General features: G+C 39.9%; 1 protein-coding gene across 1 annotated transcript in view; it reads left to right on the plus strand.

Annotated features, from left to right (window-relative positions):
- Nucleotides 1-16,250, plus strand: part of INO80 (INO80 complex ATPase subunit) — a 67,729-nt gene that overhangs the window by 19,157 nt on the left and 32,322 nt on the right. The window contains exons 10-24 of the mRNA XM_084262825.1: nucleotides 392-587; nucleotides 776-843; nucleotides 1,149-1,358; nucleotides 1,920-2,000; nucleotides 3,736-3,831; nucleotides 7,201-7,260; nucleotides 7,804-7,946; nucleotides 9,026-9,110; nucleotides 9,621-9,738; nucleotides 10,714-10,799; nucleotides 11,734-11,901; nucleotides 12,362-12,495; nucleotides 13,315-13,382; nucleotides 14,805-14,898; nucleotides 15,762-15,939. Of these exons, the coding sequence (XP_084118951.1) occupies nucleotides 392-587; nucleotides 776-843; nucleotides 1,149-1,358; nucleotides 1,920-2,000; nucleotides 3,736-3,831; nucleotides 7,201-7,260; nucleotides 7,804-7,946; nucleotides 9,026-9,110; nucleotides 9,621-9,738; nucleotides 10,714-10,799; nucleotides 11,734-11,901; nucleotides 12,362-12,495; nucleotides 13,315-13,382; nucleotides 14,805-14,898; nucleotides 15,762-15,939 (1,785 nt within the window). The remainder of the gene's footprint in view (nucleotides 1-391; nucleotides 588-775; nucleotides 844-1,148; nucleotides 1,359-1,919; nucleotides 2,001-3,735; nucleotides 3,832-7,200; nucleotides 7,261-7,803; nucleotides 7,947-9,025; nucleotides 9,111-9,620; nucleotides 9,739-10,713; nucleotides 10,800-11,733; nucleotides 11,902-12,361; nucleotides 12,496-13,314; nucleotides 13,383-14,804; nucleotides 14,899-15,761; nucleotides 15,940-16,250) is intronic.

Here is a 16,250-nt window from a genome sequence, read left to right on the forward strand (position 1 = left end):
CCAGACCGTGGTACCTCGTACCTAGTGATACATTTCACGTGTTCTACTATAATTTTCTTTACTAGTAAGAAACAGAATGTTGGAGTTAGGTTGTTGTGAGAGGTTTTTTAACCATTCTCTTCTTTTTACCATAGACCTCTAAAATCTTGTTTGTTTTTGTCAATCTTTCAATTTTTCAGTTTAAAAAAAAAATTAATTTTTTTTAATGAAAGCATGGTGTTCTTTGCAATGATTACTGAATTTAAAAGAACTTCTAATTTACAAATTTTATATTTAAACATAGGTGTTTTTATGTGCAACCAGTGTTTTTATGTACTAGCATTATGAGATCACAAAATGCTAATCTAGATTAATTGTTGATAAATTACCGGACTAAATGCTCTTCTCTTAGGCTAAGAGGCAGCAGCGAAAACTTAACTTCCTGATCACACAAACAGAATTATATGCCCATTTTATGAGTCGTAAAAGAGATATTGGACATGATGGAATACAGGAGGAAATCCTACGCAAACTGGAAGACAGCTCTACCCAAAGGCAGATTGATATCGGCGGCGGAGTAGTGGTCAACATCACCCAAGAAGATTATGGTAAGCAATTCATCTGCAATCCTTCCTGTGCACTGCTTTGAAATTTATTCAACCCTGCACCTTATCGTGCAAACTTAATTTTCAAGCACAAAATCTTTCTGTTCTGTGTAAAAAGCACTGGAATTTACCTGTGTGTTAATTTGGGTGGTTACTGCTGCAGAGCTCTAACACAGAGATGTTGTTTTCAGATAGTAACTATTACAAGGCCCAAGCTCTGAAGAATGCTGAGGATGCTTACCAAATTCATCAGGCCCGGGTATGTATTTTTTTTTGGATCCATGAAGTAGAAGAGAAAGCAGAGTAATTAGTAAAGGCAACAGGATGAGAATCTTTCATAGTAGCCAAGTCATGTTGAATCCTGGCTGCCAGGTTTTCCTTTAAGTCTGTTGCATTTTTTGTGCTAACTAGCTTGAAAGCCAGAATATTAAGCTTTGGGCAGTAGCAACAGGCTTGTTTTCTGTTAGGTTCTAGCAGCCATCCTGTGTAAAGCCTTTTACTATACAACTTGCTCATAAACGAATATGCTCATCGTCTTGTGCGTGCTTTCTTCTTCCTATTTAGACCAGGTCATTTGATGAAGATGCAAAGGAGAGTCGGGCAGCTGCTTTACGGGCTGCTAACAAGTCTGGTACTGGCTTTGGAGAGAGCTACAGTTTAGCAAACCCATCTATCCGGGCAGGAGAAGATATTCCACAGCCTACTATTTTCAATGGAAAACTGAAAGGTTACCAACTGAAAGGCATGAATTGGCTGGCCAACCTATATGAGCAGGTATCTTAGTACATCTTGCAAATTTTTTAAACTTCTAGGATTATTTAAGTCGTTAAAGTAAACTTGATTAAAAAAAATAATGGTTTTAAAAAGGGACTGCATATACTAAATATCTAATGTCTTTAGAAGAAGAAAGTATGATATAAGCCATCAATCAGTTTTCTTGATTATTTAGGAAATAACAACTTTGGGATGTTAAGTTCAAGATTCTTTATGCAGACATTTATAACACTGTTTATCACGTACATTATAGACTGAGGAACCTTGTGCTGCTCGGAGCTGCGCGCTGTTTCAGGCTTTGTTCAGCTGGCAGGCTGCAGGCAGCCTTGTCCCAGCCTGCCCAGGTGGCGGTGTGATCGCCAAGTGTAGACAGGCTGAGAAATGAATGAAAGTGCAGTCAAGATAAATAATCTCACAGCAGAAAGATGTAAGAGGACAACAAGGTGTTTCAGAATTGATAACACAGGGGCTGCTTCCCCTCAAGTCAGTGACAACCGTCCTTAGGCCTGCGTGGATTAAACGGTCATAAACTGGGAGGTGTTAATTTCTGGATCTTTGCAGGGCATCAATGGAATCCTGGCAGATGAAATGGGTCTGGGTAAAACAGTACAAAGTATTGCTCTCCTTGCACATCTGGCTGAGGTAGGTGGATTATAGCTTATTCCTGGTCAGTATGCTTGATAGAAGATGCATGCTTTTCACGCATTTGAAATGAATTCTAGATTGTAAAGCTTAAATGTCCTAAAAGGGGGGTTTAGCTATGGCATTTTCCTTTTGTTTTAAAACTACACCTTTGAAAGGGGGTTGTGTGTAGATACCTGTCGTGGTTTTACCCCAGCTGAGAGCCAAGATCCATGCAGCTGCCTGCTCTTTAAAGGAAAAGAGCAGGGGAAGGAGGGGGGGTGAGGGAAAGGGAGGGAAAAGGAAGGGGCAAATAACAACCCCAAAAGCCCGTGGGTTGGGATGAGGATAGTTTACTAAGATAACAGAAAGATACAATATAACAATGCTAACAGGACTTTAGAGCAAAAAATATTTGAAACTGTTGGTACACAATGCAGTTTCTCACCGAACCCACAACTCAGGCCGTGCCACCCAGAGCCATCCTGGAACCCGACCATCCCCCAAAAACTGCGCGTCCTGGAGCTGCCCCGCTCCTCCTCCCATCAGCCCCCCGTTATACTGAGCATGGCATGGAATACTCTCTTTGGCCCGTTTGGGTCACCTGTCGTGGGTTCGCCCCTCCTTTCTCATGAATAGAGAAATATGAAGAGCTGAGAAAGTCCTTGACCACTTGACACAACTAAAAAACATCAGGGTGTTACCAGCGCTGCTTTCATTTTAACTCCCAAACACAGCATTCCATCCGCTGCTACAAAAGAAGTTAACTCCATCCTGACCAAAACCAGGACAATACCTCTGTATGTAAAAAAAAAAAAGGAAATTTTAATTTATTCACAAAATAATATCTTGCACTTAACATGAAAGCCTGATAAGAGAGAACAAGTTGTAGGCTTCATGGTTCGATGACTTTTACAAATCAGAGACTTGTAGAAATGAAGGTCAAATTCTGACCTTCATGGCAATCAACATGGATTTCCATATCTGGGTTTTTTCCAGGAAGCATAGTTATTCTGTGCTAGAGCAAACAAAGAAAAAAAGGAAGAGGCAACAGGAGTTTACTACTTTATGCAGAAATTGATATCTTTATTTAAAAAAAAAAGAAAAATAAAGTCTTGACTGGCATCCAGTTACTTGCCTTAAATAGGAGATATCAACCAAGTCGTACTAAGAGCAGAACTAGCTGCAGTAATTACCAAATTTACATGCGCGTTTCGTTATCAGCTAGAGTAGTGGAAGAGTGTACAGAGCCAGAGGCTTTTGAGCTTGCCTGTGTGGAAGGGATAAGAGAGAGGCTTGTCTTCCTGCTGCACTGCAACTTGAGATTTTTTGGAAGCTTACACCCAGGGCTTTTACTTTTTCTGGCTGCCTCTTCTGCAGGTCAGATTGTAACTAGCAAGACAGAAAGGGCCCAACTTGGTTAGGCACCAGAGGATGTTCTAAAGTGATGTGATGAAGCAAAACTTGCCAGTGCCCAAAAAATTACAGGGACCCTTAGTAATGTAAAGGTGACAGCTTTCAGAAACAACAGAGCGAGCCAGATTGAAACGGTGGTGGTTGTTCTGGTTTGCTATTATGGGATATATCTTAGTTAGACATTAGATCTGTATCACCTGCTGTGTTTTGTTATGTTGCGTTATAACTCCCTCTCTCATACAGCCAATCTCATTTAGTACTTGTAAAGCTGTATCAAATGTCTCTGTGTTTCTCCCCCTCAATTAACTTCTGTGTGTCTTTTTTTATGTGTATATTCCAGAGAGAGAACATCTGGGGACCTTTTTTAATCATTTCACCTGCCTCTACTCTTAACAACTGGCACCAGGAGTTTGCCAGATTTGTACCTAAATTTAAGGTAATAAGCACGCACAAAGAAGTTATTTGTTTTCTCAAAAGAACTTTGTTTTCTCCTGAGTTCCCTGCCACATCTGGAAGCCTAATTACCTTGGAATTTGAAACTGTACTGGGCCTGATTCTGAGGGTTTGGGGTTTTTTCTCCTCCATCATCCTGGGTTTCTCTGGAGCATTCATTTATCTAGGGCTTAAAATTTCTTTACTTGAATCTCATTATTTTCATTTTGCATCAGCTTGAAGTCACATTTTTAGTGAGGAATTGAAGCAGAGCAGGAAGTGGATGTTCAGTTCTAATGTGTAGGCCTGGCAGCAGTTACAAGAGTCATTTTTTGCTCTTATGGACTGTCTTTGGGGGTGAGAGTGGTGTGTGTTTTCAGTCAGTCATTTTGAGTAAGATAAAGATAGTGAACAAAACAACTCTAGGCTAGAGGGAGAGAGAATGCACGTATTTATACAGACAGATAGAAGAACCACAGATGGTAATCAAGACGAGAAGTGAGTTGAAACACGAATAGATAAGAACAAAAAGATAAGAAGAAAAATATATGGACTTGGACAGGCTGGAGAGCTGGGCAGGGAGAAACCAGATGAGGTTCAATAAAAGCAAGTGTAGTGTCTTGCATCTGGGAAGGGACAACTGTTCGTTTCAGTACATGCTGGGGGATGACCTGCTGGAGAAGAGCTCTGTGGAGAAGGACCTGGGGGTCCTGGTAGATGACAGGTTGACCATGAGCCATCAGTGTGCCCTGGTGGCTAAGAGGGCCAATGGGATCCTGGGGTGTATCAGGAGGAGTGTGGCCAGCAGGTCAAAGGAGGTGATCCTCCCCCTCTACTCTGCCCTGGTCAGGCCCCACCTGGACTACTGTGTCCACTTCTGGGCTCCCTGGTGTAAAAAAGACAGGGATCTCCTGGAGAGAGTCCAGAAAAGGGCTACAAAGATGATAAAGGGCCTGGAACATCTCCCTTACGAGGAGAGGCTGAATAAGCTGGAGCTGCTCAGTCTTGAGAAGAGAAGACTAAGGGGGGATCTAATTAATGTCTATAAGTATCTTAAGCGTGGAATGCAGGGGGAATTGGCCAGCCCCTTTTCAGTGGTCTGTGGGGACAGGACTAGGGGCAATGGCTGCAAGTTGGAGCACAGGAAGTTCCGCACCAACATGCGGAAGAACTTTTACACAGTGAGGGTGACAGAGCCCTGGGACAGGCTGCCCAGGGAGGTGGTGGAGTCTCCTTCTCTGGAGATATTCCAGACTCGTCTGGACGCCCATCTGTGCAATATGAGCTAGGGAGCTGCTTTGGCAGGGGGGTTGGATCCGATGATCTCTTGAGGTCCCTTCCAACCCCCACAATTCTGTGATTCTGTGACTTCTCCAGGTATGTAAAAACATAGTAAGGGAATAAACAGGGAATAATCAGTTACTGATAAACAAGTTGATTACCTGTTCTGCAGCAGAAAACTTTAGAGTGTTGCAAAGGAGGGTTTGAAAAGAACATGTACTGCTGAAACAGTGCTAAAATTTTAGAATTACTGATAGAGAGAAGTGTCAGAAGCTTGCAGTTACATCTGCAAAGAATATTGGATTATAGTTTAAATATTTGAGTTAATATAGTAAACTTTAATATTGAAGGGCCTTGATCATTTAATGTTTTTTAAATATCTGATTTTCTTTTTTACAGAGAACATCTTAAGAACATTAAAAGACCCGTAGTTATAAGTAACCAGTATATCAGTAACATTCAGGTTAATTGTTTGAATCTTCTGGCAATTTAGTAAGGCAGAAGAAAAGTTTTGGAAGTATTACTGTAAGAAATACTTGATTTCTTGGCCTGGGGTAGGGCAGTGTTAAAGGACTTGCCTTTCACCAGATAGCTTGCACCGTAGATCCCTGATGAGACTGTGTGTTGGTTATGGTGGTGTATGGTTTGAGGGATCTGTATGAGGAGAAGTCGTGCTAGAACATAGTTGAATAGTGGCTTATGTTTTGGGATAACTTGGGATTACTGGGACTTCAAAGAAAATGATGAAGAATAAGAAATGCTTCAGTTAGTGAGGAGTTATTTTTTAAAAAAAAAAAAACTTAAAATAGACCATTTATGTATTTTTATAGTCCATAACAATAGGAGCTCTGAGTAATAACCCTGGAGTAGAAGACAGTAGGGTGGTTGGCCATTCTGCCTACCTACTCTCCCACTTCCTTCAGTCGGTTCATTGTATAGAATAGCCAACGGTTTCTGCTGCCTTTTTATGAATGAAATAACAGAAAACATTACAAAAATGCAGTCTGGATGCTTGTGAAAAGATATTTGTATTTTTAAAGGTAAAATTAAGTCTGTTTCTGTCATGTAGCTGTTCCTTGAGTTTATTATGTAATAATGTTTACTTCATCCATGGAACTGTGTTTCTTTAAAAATAAGTTTTCCTAACTTAGAATTGTCACATATTTATGACTGTGATCAGTCTTTTTCAGCCAGTTCTGTTCCTACTTCTAATCGTGCAGAAGTGTGTAATTATGCTTGTAGTAAAATCGGAGTAGTAATTTCTTCAGGTCCATGGCAGAATATGTAAACTAAAAGACAAATCACTTTGCTACTCTGATGGTTTGGGTTTTTTTACTGGCAGCTTTATTTCCGAACAGTTGGAAGAAAATTCAGCTGAAGGCGCTTAAATTTGGAGCTTGTCCGTTGAAGGGTGGAGATGTTTCACAACCTCAAAAACCCGTGTTCTTCACTTTGTCCTACCTGAGTGTAGTCCTTTGACCAGACAGAAGATGGCACTACAATATTATTAACCAGTAACTAGTTCTGGGGAACTGCAAAGGTCTGTTCTGAGCAATAGGACTCATGACATTCTGAGCTGTAAATGGCTTAACAGCTTTCTCTGGCACTACTGCTTACTTTTATACGTGAAAACATCTGGTCTGGATATATTTAACTTTTATCTCAGATTTTTGGGGATGGTTCTCAAATGCAAAGCCAACAAGACAGCCAGGAATGTTAAAACAGGAGAAGGAGCTCACTGGTCCTCCAGGGTTAACCATGGCAGTTGAGGGCAGACCTCTTTCTTTTTTTTACCATGAACAAGGTAGCATTCTTAATTTTTAGAAAAACCTGACTAGAAGATGTAACATGCTACTGGGCATTTTAAGATCCTTACCTTGGTCTAGCCTTTGTACTAGGCATAACTTGCTCGAATGCTCTGTGCCTAAGCATTTTAAAGTGCTTTCTGATTGTTCTCTGTGTTAAGAAAGATAATGTCCCTTTTTGTTGTTTTGGACAAAGTAAACATTTTCTCTCATGTTGTAGGATGACATCCTAGAGCAGGTGTATCTTCATTTGAAAATAATGTCTTTCTGCTTTTGTACTGTTCCAGGTGCTACCTTACTGGGGAAATCCCCATGATAGAAAGGTGATAAGGAAGTTCTGGAGTCAGGTAATGTCGGCATGCCTGTGTGCTTTGACCATCTTTGTTATTTGCAAGGAGTAAATCAGAAGCTGTTGCTACGCCCCACCAATCTAAATGATGTGTTTCTTCATCCACGCTGTAGTATTTTCATTAAGATAATGAGGTAGAAGTCTTCCATTGCGCTGGAGGACAATACAGTACAGGACAATTTAGGGCAGAATGGAGTTCAGATGAAGCAACTAGAGCTGTGTAAATAAAGTGGGAAGTTTGTGTCAAGCACTGTTTATTCTGCACAAGTCTAGTACCGCTGCAGGCCTGTCAGATTGCTTCTGATGTAACACCCGCATTTTGTAGGGTTCAATGTCTGGGTCTTGTCTGTTATGTTAAAAAGCATCTGAAACTGTTCAGGGATTACTGGGCTTAAGTCCAGATCCAACAGTCGAAAAACTATGCTGCGATTAATTTTAAAAAGCAATGAAAAGAATTATGAAACAGAAGTCAGAGTATGCACAAGTGAACTCTGCACAATGTACTGACATTCTACATTTGTTTCTGATTTTGTGGTTACAGAAGACATTGTATACACAGGATGCTCCTTTCCACGTGGTGATTACCAGTTACCAGCTGGTAGTACAGGATGTGAAGTATTTCCAGCGAGTGAAGTGGCAATATATGGTGCTGGATGAAGCACAAGCACTCAAGAGTAGCTCCAGGTAATAAATTAACTAGAAACAAAAATCTTACCCCTCTGTTATCAGCCTTTTGAAATAATATCAAGAAAACATCAAGATTATGCGAATTGATAGAAGCTGACAACTTAAGACCCTTTAAGTGTCCAGTTAAATGTGTCTAGTTAAGTGTATAACTGTGACGCTGGATTGATTTACTAGTTTTTTGCATTTAGACTTCCCTTCTCCAAGTATGTAAAATGCAATTTAAAAGTAATTGTGGAACAGAAACTTCCATGGAATACAGAACAGTTGAACAAAACTGTACAATGTTACTCACCTTCATTGCTGACTGCTGGCAGAATTCTGCCCATGAACAGCCTGTAGTCTTTGGTGTATATTGCTTATATTGGCTCCATCAAACACATTCTTTTGATTCCTCCTTCAGTGGCACTTCCAGTCACAAATGAAGGTCAGAACCCCATGAATACTGTTGGCTGCAATAAGTCTAGTCTTTGTCATAAGACTCTGTGCCAGAAAGTTTTCTGGTTGTTTTCAAGTAATATATTTATCTGTCTTTACCTCTGTAAGTGCTTTCCCATAACCTTTGTCCACTTACCACTGTTCACAGTATGTTAAAGACTGCTTTAGATGCAGACTCCTTCTGACCCATGTCTGTGTCTCTTGGGCGTTCTTGGAAACTCCCCTCCAAGTGTATAGCGCAGCACTCCTGCCCCCTGGCCTGTACACTGGGTGCTGTACAGCCTGAAAGCTAGATGCTGTTCTGATTCGTAATGAGAGCTTCTTTGGGCAAGTTAATTATTCTGCTGTGAGATTTTTGTTAGTATCCAAGTGGCTGAATTAAAAATGACTAACAAGATACTCAGAAAAAGAAAATAAATTATACACGTTTCTTTGTAATTTTTTTAAGGCTACTTCTTCCTGCAATTGTCTTTTGAGAGACTGGAGAGTAGCTGTGATAGTTTTACCCAGTGACCTCCAAAAATCATTTGGGAAGGTGACTGGAAGCAATTTGCCTTAAAATACCTACATTTCATATCCTTCTACAAGAAACACCCCATTTTAATGATTTTTTTTGTTTGTTTTTAAATCTTTCTCATCAGTGTTCGTTGGAAGATCCTACTACAGTTCCAGTGTCGAAATAGATTGTTGTTGACTGGGACACCAATCCAGAACACAATGGCTGAGGTATTTGGGAGCTCACAAGAGTGGACTTTTCCTTAAAACAAGAATATATGCTAAATATATACGAACAGTTAAGAAACTTGCTGTATTTGTTTAGTGGTGGGATCACACTTGTAGCCAAGCCAGTGGCAAACAAATGTGGACTCAGCTCTGGGAGGGGAAAATTTGGATGTGCGCCACGCATTCAAATAAAAATAAAACTGAAAATACCTGGTTAGTAATACCCAGATTACAGTATGAAATATAATTCTCATGGGTTTTTTTTTTTCTGTTGGCTGAAATCCTTCTGCTGTGTTTCTTGCTGCTTTCTAATGGTATTGTGTTAAGGTGATATATTTGCCATTTGTCGGGAGGAGGGAGAAGGGTGCGACTGGGTTTTTGTTTTAATTTTGCCATATCTCATGATCTAGTAAAGTGATTTTGCTCATAAAGAGCTGCAAGAGTTTAGGATCCCCAGTTACCTTGTCTATGGTAGGGTGATGTTTACTGATCTGTTTTCTCCTCTCCTTTTAGCTGTGGGCCCTGCTCCATTTTATCATGCCAACACTGTTTGATTCCCATGAAGAATTCAATGAGTGGTTTTCTAAGGACATAGAGAGCCATGCAGAGAACAAGTCTGCCATCGATGAGAGTGAGTGCAGCGTGTAACTCAGCACAAGAATCTATTTCCTCTTTCAACTACTAATGGATAAACTTTATCTCTCATTTTTTATATGAGAATTGTCTTCTAGAGCAGAGGTGCACAATGTGACTGGAATGTTGTGGTTTGTCCATAGTTGATGTCAGAGTTTGTGTTTCTGACTGTAATGCAGCATATGTAATGAATAGAAAAAGAAGCCATGAAAATATTGCTTTGCTGCTCCTCTCCAGTTCTCCTCCTTCCCAAACAGAGGAAAAAACAAATTTTAAATGTTTGGAAGTTTCTACAAAGCAAATCATCTCAGTCTGTTAAGCTCTAAACATAAAAATTATGACCCGAAGTACCAAAGACCTCTTGAGATCCAGAAGAAAAGCATAGCGATGCTTAAAAAAAATCTAAAATCTTCACAGTAAATCTTAGTGGGTATTATGTGGAAAAATCTAGGGAAAAATAGCTGATTTGTAATTGGAGTAGGACACAGCACAGTTAGAATCTGTCACGCAAAAGTCAGGGCTGTAAGAGTTCTCAAATACCTAGAACTTTGCTTTTGCAGGGTGTAAACACTGCAGTTGTCTGTCAGCACAGTATACTTCGGTATTGTGATGCTATAATTTTGGGGGGGATGAGAGTTAAAACAGTAATGATCTCTTTGCATGAACTAGCAATGTCTCATCTGAAGCTTCCTCAGTAATAGTGAGTGATAAATTTAAGCCCATTGTGTTCAGCCCAGAGGAATATAGGACACACAAACCACTTTAAGTTCATTCTTTGAAGCAAATCTTTAGATTCCTAAGTTACACGGTGTAGCTTGGCAATCATTTAAAATCAACAACTGCCATTTCCATTCTGCAAGAACTCCTGGAGGAAATGGCTGTGCAGTAAGGGACTTAATTTGTCGTAGACCATCACATAGTTTTCTTCTTGGGTGAAATAATTGTTCGTTCTTCCTCATTCCCTCTGTTTCAGATCAGCTGTCTCGCTTGCATATGATCCTGAAGCCTTTCATGCTGAGAAGAATCAAGAAGGATGTGGAAAACGAGCTGTCAGATAAGGTGAGAAAAAGTGTTTAACTGGAAATGAGTTTGCCAAAACCAGATTAGAGAACACAGCTATGACAATAAAAGTTGACAAACTCACTTGTCAGTCTGCATCCATGAAATCTGATTGTAGAACTTTCTCAGATCCTCAGTTTATGGCACTACATCACAACAATCTCTTTCAATGTGAATGTAGCTGAAGAACCCCTAATTATAATAAACTTCTGGTGAAGACACTTTGCTGAAACACCTTTAAGTCTGATTAAGTTGACAGAAATGTTGCAAATTGTGACGTGAAAGGGCAGTTACTGGTTGGTAAACATCTCCAGTTGCCTTTGTGAAGGATTTGGCATGGATTTAGGATTCTTTAGGCTTTGAAATGGATAGTGGCAACATCACACTGCCCTCTCTTGTTAGTCTCTTAATTTCACGTGAATATTAACAGTACTGGATGATTTTGTAGTCAACATGTCTCCAGGTTTTGGGACCACTGGCTAAGAGATATCTGCTTTGTTCTGATGGGCTTACTAATTTCAAAAGTAGAACTTCCCGCCGACACTGATGAGCTCCTGACATGTGTTTAAGGTGGCTCAAAACGGGTAGCATTTTACAGTAGGATAGTAGAATTGAGGTCAGATTTTGAGCTAATCGTTTGCACATGTGATGTTTTCAGAGCTGCTTAGGAATCTGTTGGCTTAGTTGTGTTTACAGACTTTCAAGGGTCTGTCTCCTATCTCTTTACTTAAGCCTCTCAAAACACACCTACTTATCTGTTAAGTCCTTCCCATGTTGGACCCTGAAATACAGATATGAATGTGACTGCATATATATGTATTTTTGGAAAAAGTGATGTTTCCCTGAAGGTATGTTTCTCTGCTTTGTGTGAACTGATGTGCTCATCCTTCATTTCAGAGGCAGAAAATGGTAAATCTTCCTTACTATTTTGCAGATTGAAATTCTTATGTACTGCCAGCAGACAAGTCGACAGAAGCTGTTGTACCAAGCTCTGAAAAACAAAATCTCTATTGATGACCTCCTGCAGTCCTCCATGGGCACTACTCAGCAAGCACAGAGCACCACCAGTAGTCTCATGAATCTAGTCATGCAGTTCAGGAAGGTAAGGCTATTTTAAATAGCAATTTTTTAAAAAAAGCTGTAATCATTCATTAGCACAGAAGTAAAATACAGCATCTAGAAAGTACATTATTAAAAAACAAAATAAGTCTGGCATCTATTTGCATGCAGTTAAGTTGTGTTTCTGATGCAGTGACAGAAGATGTTGGGTGATGTTGGGTCAGAAGAACTCTATCCAAATGGTGTTGTGCATCTGCTAACTGGTTGGGTTCCACGTTGGCTGTTGAAGGAGCTCATTCACTTGGGAAGGAGAGGCAATAGTAGCTGTTGTGAATAGGAGCAGATATGAGGCAGTATTCAAATTTGAGTACTAAAATAGCTGTGACATACTAACCAGTATTAAAGTTTTAGTGATCAATAATCGTAGTTTATTTGTGGTGCAAGTGCTGCATCGCACGAATTTAGTTCATCCCAGTGTTTGACACATGTTGCCTTTCTTACAGGTGTGCAATCACCCAGAGCTGTTTGAGCGACAAGAAACTTGGTCTCCATTTCACATCTCCCTAAAGCCATACCAGATTTCAAAGTTCATCTACCGTCATGGACAGATCAGGGTCTTTAACCACTCACGGGACAGGCAAGCTTACTCCTCTTCCTCTCTAGTTTAACATATTTAGTGCTGTTACTTAGACTTATTTTAGTTTTGTAAGTGCTTCTAAACTCCCATATCCGATATACTTAAATGATACTGGCCAAGCAATGCATTCCTCATTTTCTTTCATTCATTCAGCTGTTAAGCATCTGATATCTGATGCTGTCTCTTGGTGAAATCCTGATCATCAGATACCCCTTTGATTGAATAAGAAAGTCAGGAGAAGGAATTTAGAGTAGTTGCTGATGGTGTGTAATAGAATTAAGCTTTAAAAGAATTCTTGTGAAAAAAAACCCCAGACCCTAAACTTGGTTTCCCTTCAGTGAGTTTTCATGTGTAAGGAAGCTATCAGTATCTGTCTGTGGTGACATGGTATATCGTGAGCATCTACCAGTGCCTTTACAGCTTTTAGTACTTGCTTTGGAGGAGCAGAAGCTGCCCAAGAGTAGTTTGCTTATTTCTCCAACAGTGGCAATTCTTGATGAACTTTGTTTGCTTTCAGTTATAAGAAATGCTGAGGGCAGGGATGAAAAAGGCATGTTTAAAGACGAGACTAACTGTTCAACAGCACAAAATGCAATTCCACAATGATGGTGTGTTTCAGTGTTAGATGAACAATAGTGCACATGGAATGATGATGCTTCTCTCTTACTGCCCTGCAACTCCAGATACCCCGAGTGCTGAAATACTTAGAGTGAGGAACTGAATGGTTACACTGTCTTTTCTGCTGATTGTGTGATTGAACTTCATACATATTAACACCTTCTTAATGATTTTGTTTGGTTTTGTTGCTTTCCTTTTCAGGTGGTTGCGGGTTTTACTTTCGCCATTTGCACCAGACCACATCCAGCAGTCTCTCTTCCATAGGAAGGGTAGGTTTGCAGTCCTGGAAAGCAAATTGGATTGTGCACTTGCATGTGATGTTGTAATATGCCTTATTCAGGGGGAAGAACTGTGAGGCCAAGTCAATTAGTCCTATGAAGTAATCCAGTAGAACTTGTTGGTATTTTGTTAGCTTTAGTACTGGTATGTGTACTTCATTTGCTCAAAGAGAAAAGCATGATGGAAGAATAATCTGTGGACAACGTGTTATTTAGTCACTGCTTAATCTGACTGTAGTCTCTTCTTCCATTCCTTCTGCCTTGTTTTAACTTAACTTCCAAGGGATAATGTTGGCTTTCTGGTCTAGCATTAATTTTTCCCAGTCATTTCAGTATATTCTGTATTGTATGTTTCTCCTTTTACTTAAAAGTAGATGAGATGCAAGTGGCCCAGGATCTAATCAATATGCAAAAAAGCCCACATGAGCTGCTTATGTTGACAAATACAATTTATTAGTATATAAGATCAGTGAGTTTATTTTTTTTTTCTGCTAGTGAGAGTAACCTAGATTGCTTAGCTGATGGGAAATATTTTGGGAGGGGAAAAAATCCAAGAGAGTTTCTGGCTGCGTTACTATGCTGAAATCTGTTAGCATGGACCTGTTCAGCAATTTTCAAGTAAAAAGAACCAGGTGCAGCTACAGAAGTCTGCACTGTTCTCTAACTCCCTAACTTGCATGCACCTTGCTGATTATTCTGGTCTCTTTTTTTTTTTTTCTTTTTTTTTTAATTCATGATAGGTTTTTTTTTTTTTCCTTGGGGACTCTTTTTGGCATAGCATAAAAGGAAAATAATTTTGGGAATAGAATTTTTGTGTAGAAGTTAAAAATAAAAGAACATGAGTGGTGTTGGGGAACACAGTGCACATGGGCAAGGCTTTCTTCACTAACAGTGCAACATGTCTCTCCTCCCCACACTTCACTGCAGCATATCCATCATCCTCACCATATCTGTTGCATCCTCATCTCATGTTCCCCTACCAATTCCTCAATCTCCTTCCAACGTGCTTAACTGCCTGGCTGGTTGAGAAGGAGCATATTTGGCAGGCGTCCTGCAGTATACAGGTTCTGGTCAGCTGCATTCACAAACCTGCATGCTGCTTACTAATTGTTAGTAAGTGAAGTCAACATCCTTGCTGGCTGCAGGATTTTCTGGCCTAGAACATAGGTCTCTTTCTTGGTATCTTGCTCGGACTAGAAAATGAACTGGAACTTGGAGCCAGGCAGCAGCCATTATGATTAAAAGGTCACTATTTGTAAAAGATCTAAGTTAAATTAGGATCTCCTGTACATTCACCTAGGTTTGTTGTACATCAGATAGCCCGAGTCTTGAATTGCTGAAGTAAGCTTATTGTTTGGAGTGGTGAGTGTCTGTGAAATGTGTGGCCCTGACTCCAGTGTTTCTGTGCCGTAGGCATCAATGAAGAAAGCTGTTTCTCTTTCCTCCGGTTCATTGATGTCTCTCCAGCGGAAATGGCAAACCTCATGAATCAGGGACATTTAGCCAGGTGAGGACAGCTTGTCATTAAAGTACAGCTGACATTAGATGTAAACCTGTGTTTTCTGTGCTTCCTAATAGTACCATTTGTCTGTTGTTATCTAATATTACAGCAACTTCCAGAGTGTTCCTCCAGGTATAGGATACCATTATGCAAGGCAATATTTATGCCTTTGTTGAAACAAAACATCTGTTACAAAGATTTCATGTTGTAAATACGCAAGACGGTCAAAGGGCAACGGAAGAGTTTGCTTAGGATCACTGCAGGTTGTTGGCGTTATCAGGCACAATTATCTTGGAAAGGGAGGTGGTCTGTTTAAGCTGTAGTGTACTCTGCAACGGACAGTACTCTGCAGTTAGTGACTGTAAGAAGTGTGAGAGTCAAAGCAGGTCTTTATCGATAAAGGTATTTTGCTTGGGGCTCTGTGTAATATTCTTTTATTGTTATGGTGATTTTGGACTACTGTTTCTTGTCTGTGTTTCAGTAACATGACAGATTTCAATCTGAATGATCTTTATGATAAGTTCTACGTTCACTATGCAGGGTGTTAGGCATAATTTATTTATGGAGTAATATACGGAGGAGGCAGAGTGAATTTTTCAGTAGTGGTGGCTAACTCAGGCTTGACGCTTTTAAACCAAGTGCTTCAAAGGGTATTCTGATTTAATCATTTAGGTTCAGGTAAGCTGCCTTAGAAAAAATGAAAATAAAACATAATATAATTGAAAGGTGCCAAGCAGAAATTACTTCCTTTAAGTCAGGACACTGTAAACCTGAAAGAAACATTTGTGTCAAATAGTTATGTTGTAAATATACTCAAACCTTGCTTCCACAAAGCAGTTAATAAACACACCTACTGTGTTCTGTTGCAGATGGTTAGCTCTTTTCCTGTCTCTGAAAGCATCCTACAGGCTCCATCACACACGCTCCTGGATGGACACAGAAGGGGAGAAACATCAGGGGTCACATTGCCTGAGGAACAGGGATTTCTTGCTTGATGTAAACCTCCCACTCTCTTTCCCTAACTTGCACAGCTGCACTTTGCTGCAGGTAAGCAAAATTTCTGTGGTGTGGAGACAGCAGCAAATCCTTATGAATATGAAATTAGAAAACCCTTTCTGTCCTTAGGAAACAAACTTGGAATGATTTCATCATCTGCTTTACCAGATACAGCTAGTACAGTTCAGAGTGACAAATAGAAGAATAGTTTGATTGCCATCTTCCTCCCATGTGGTGATAAGTTTCAAAACTTGCTATAGAAAACAGATCAGTTGAATTCAAAGTCATAAAAATATTATGGAGAACTAGATTAATGATTTTTCAGGGTTGGATTCTACATGTAAGTTTAAGAGCTCTGCCAT

This window comes from Gallinula chloropus (genome assembly GCF_964237585.1).
Source record: "Gallinula chloropus genome assembly, chromosome: 4".
Classification (NCBI taxonomy): Eukaryota; Metazoa; Chordata; class Aves; order Gruiformes; family Rallidae; genus Gallinula; species Gallinula chloropus.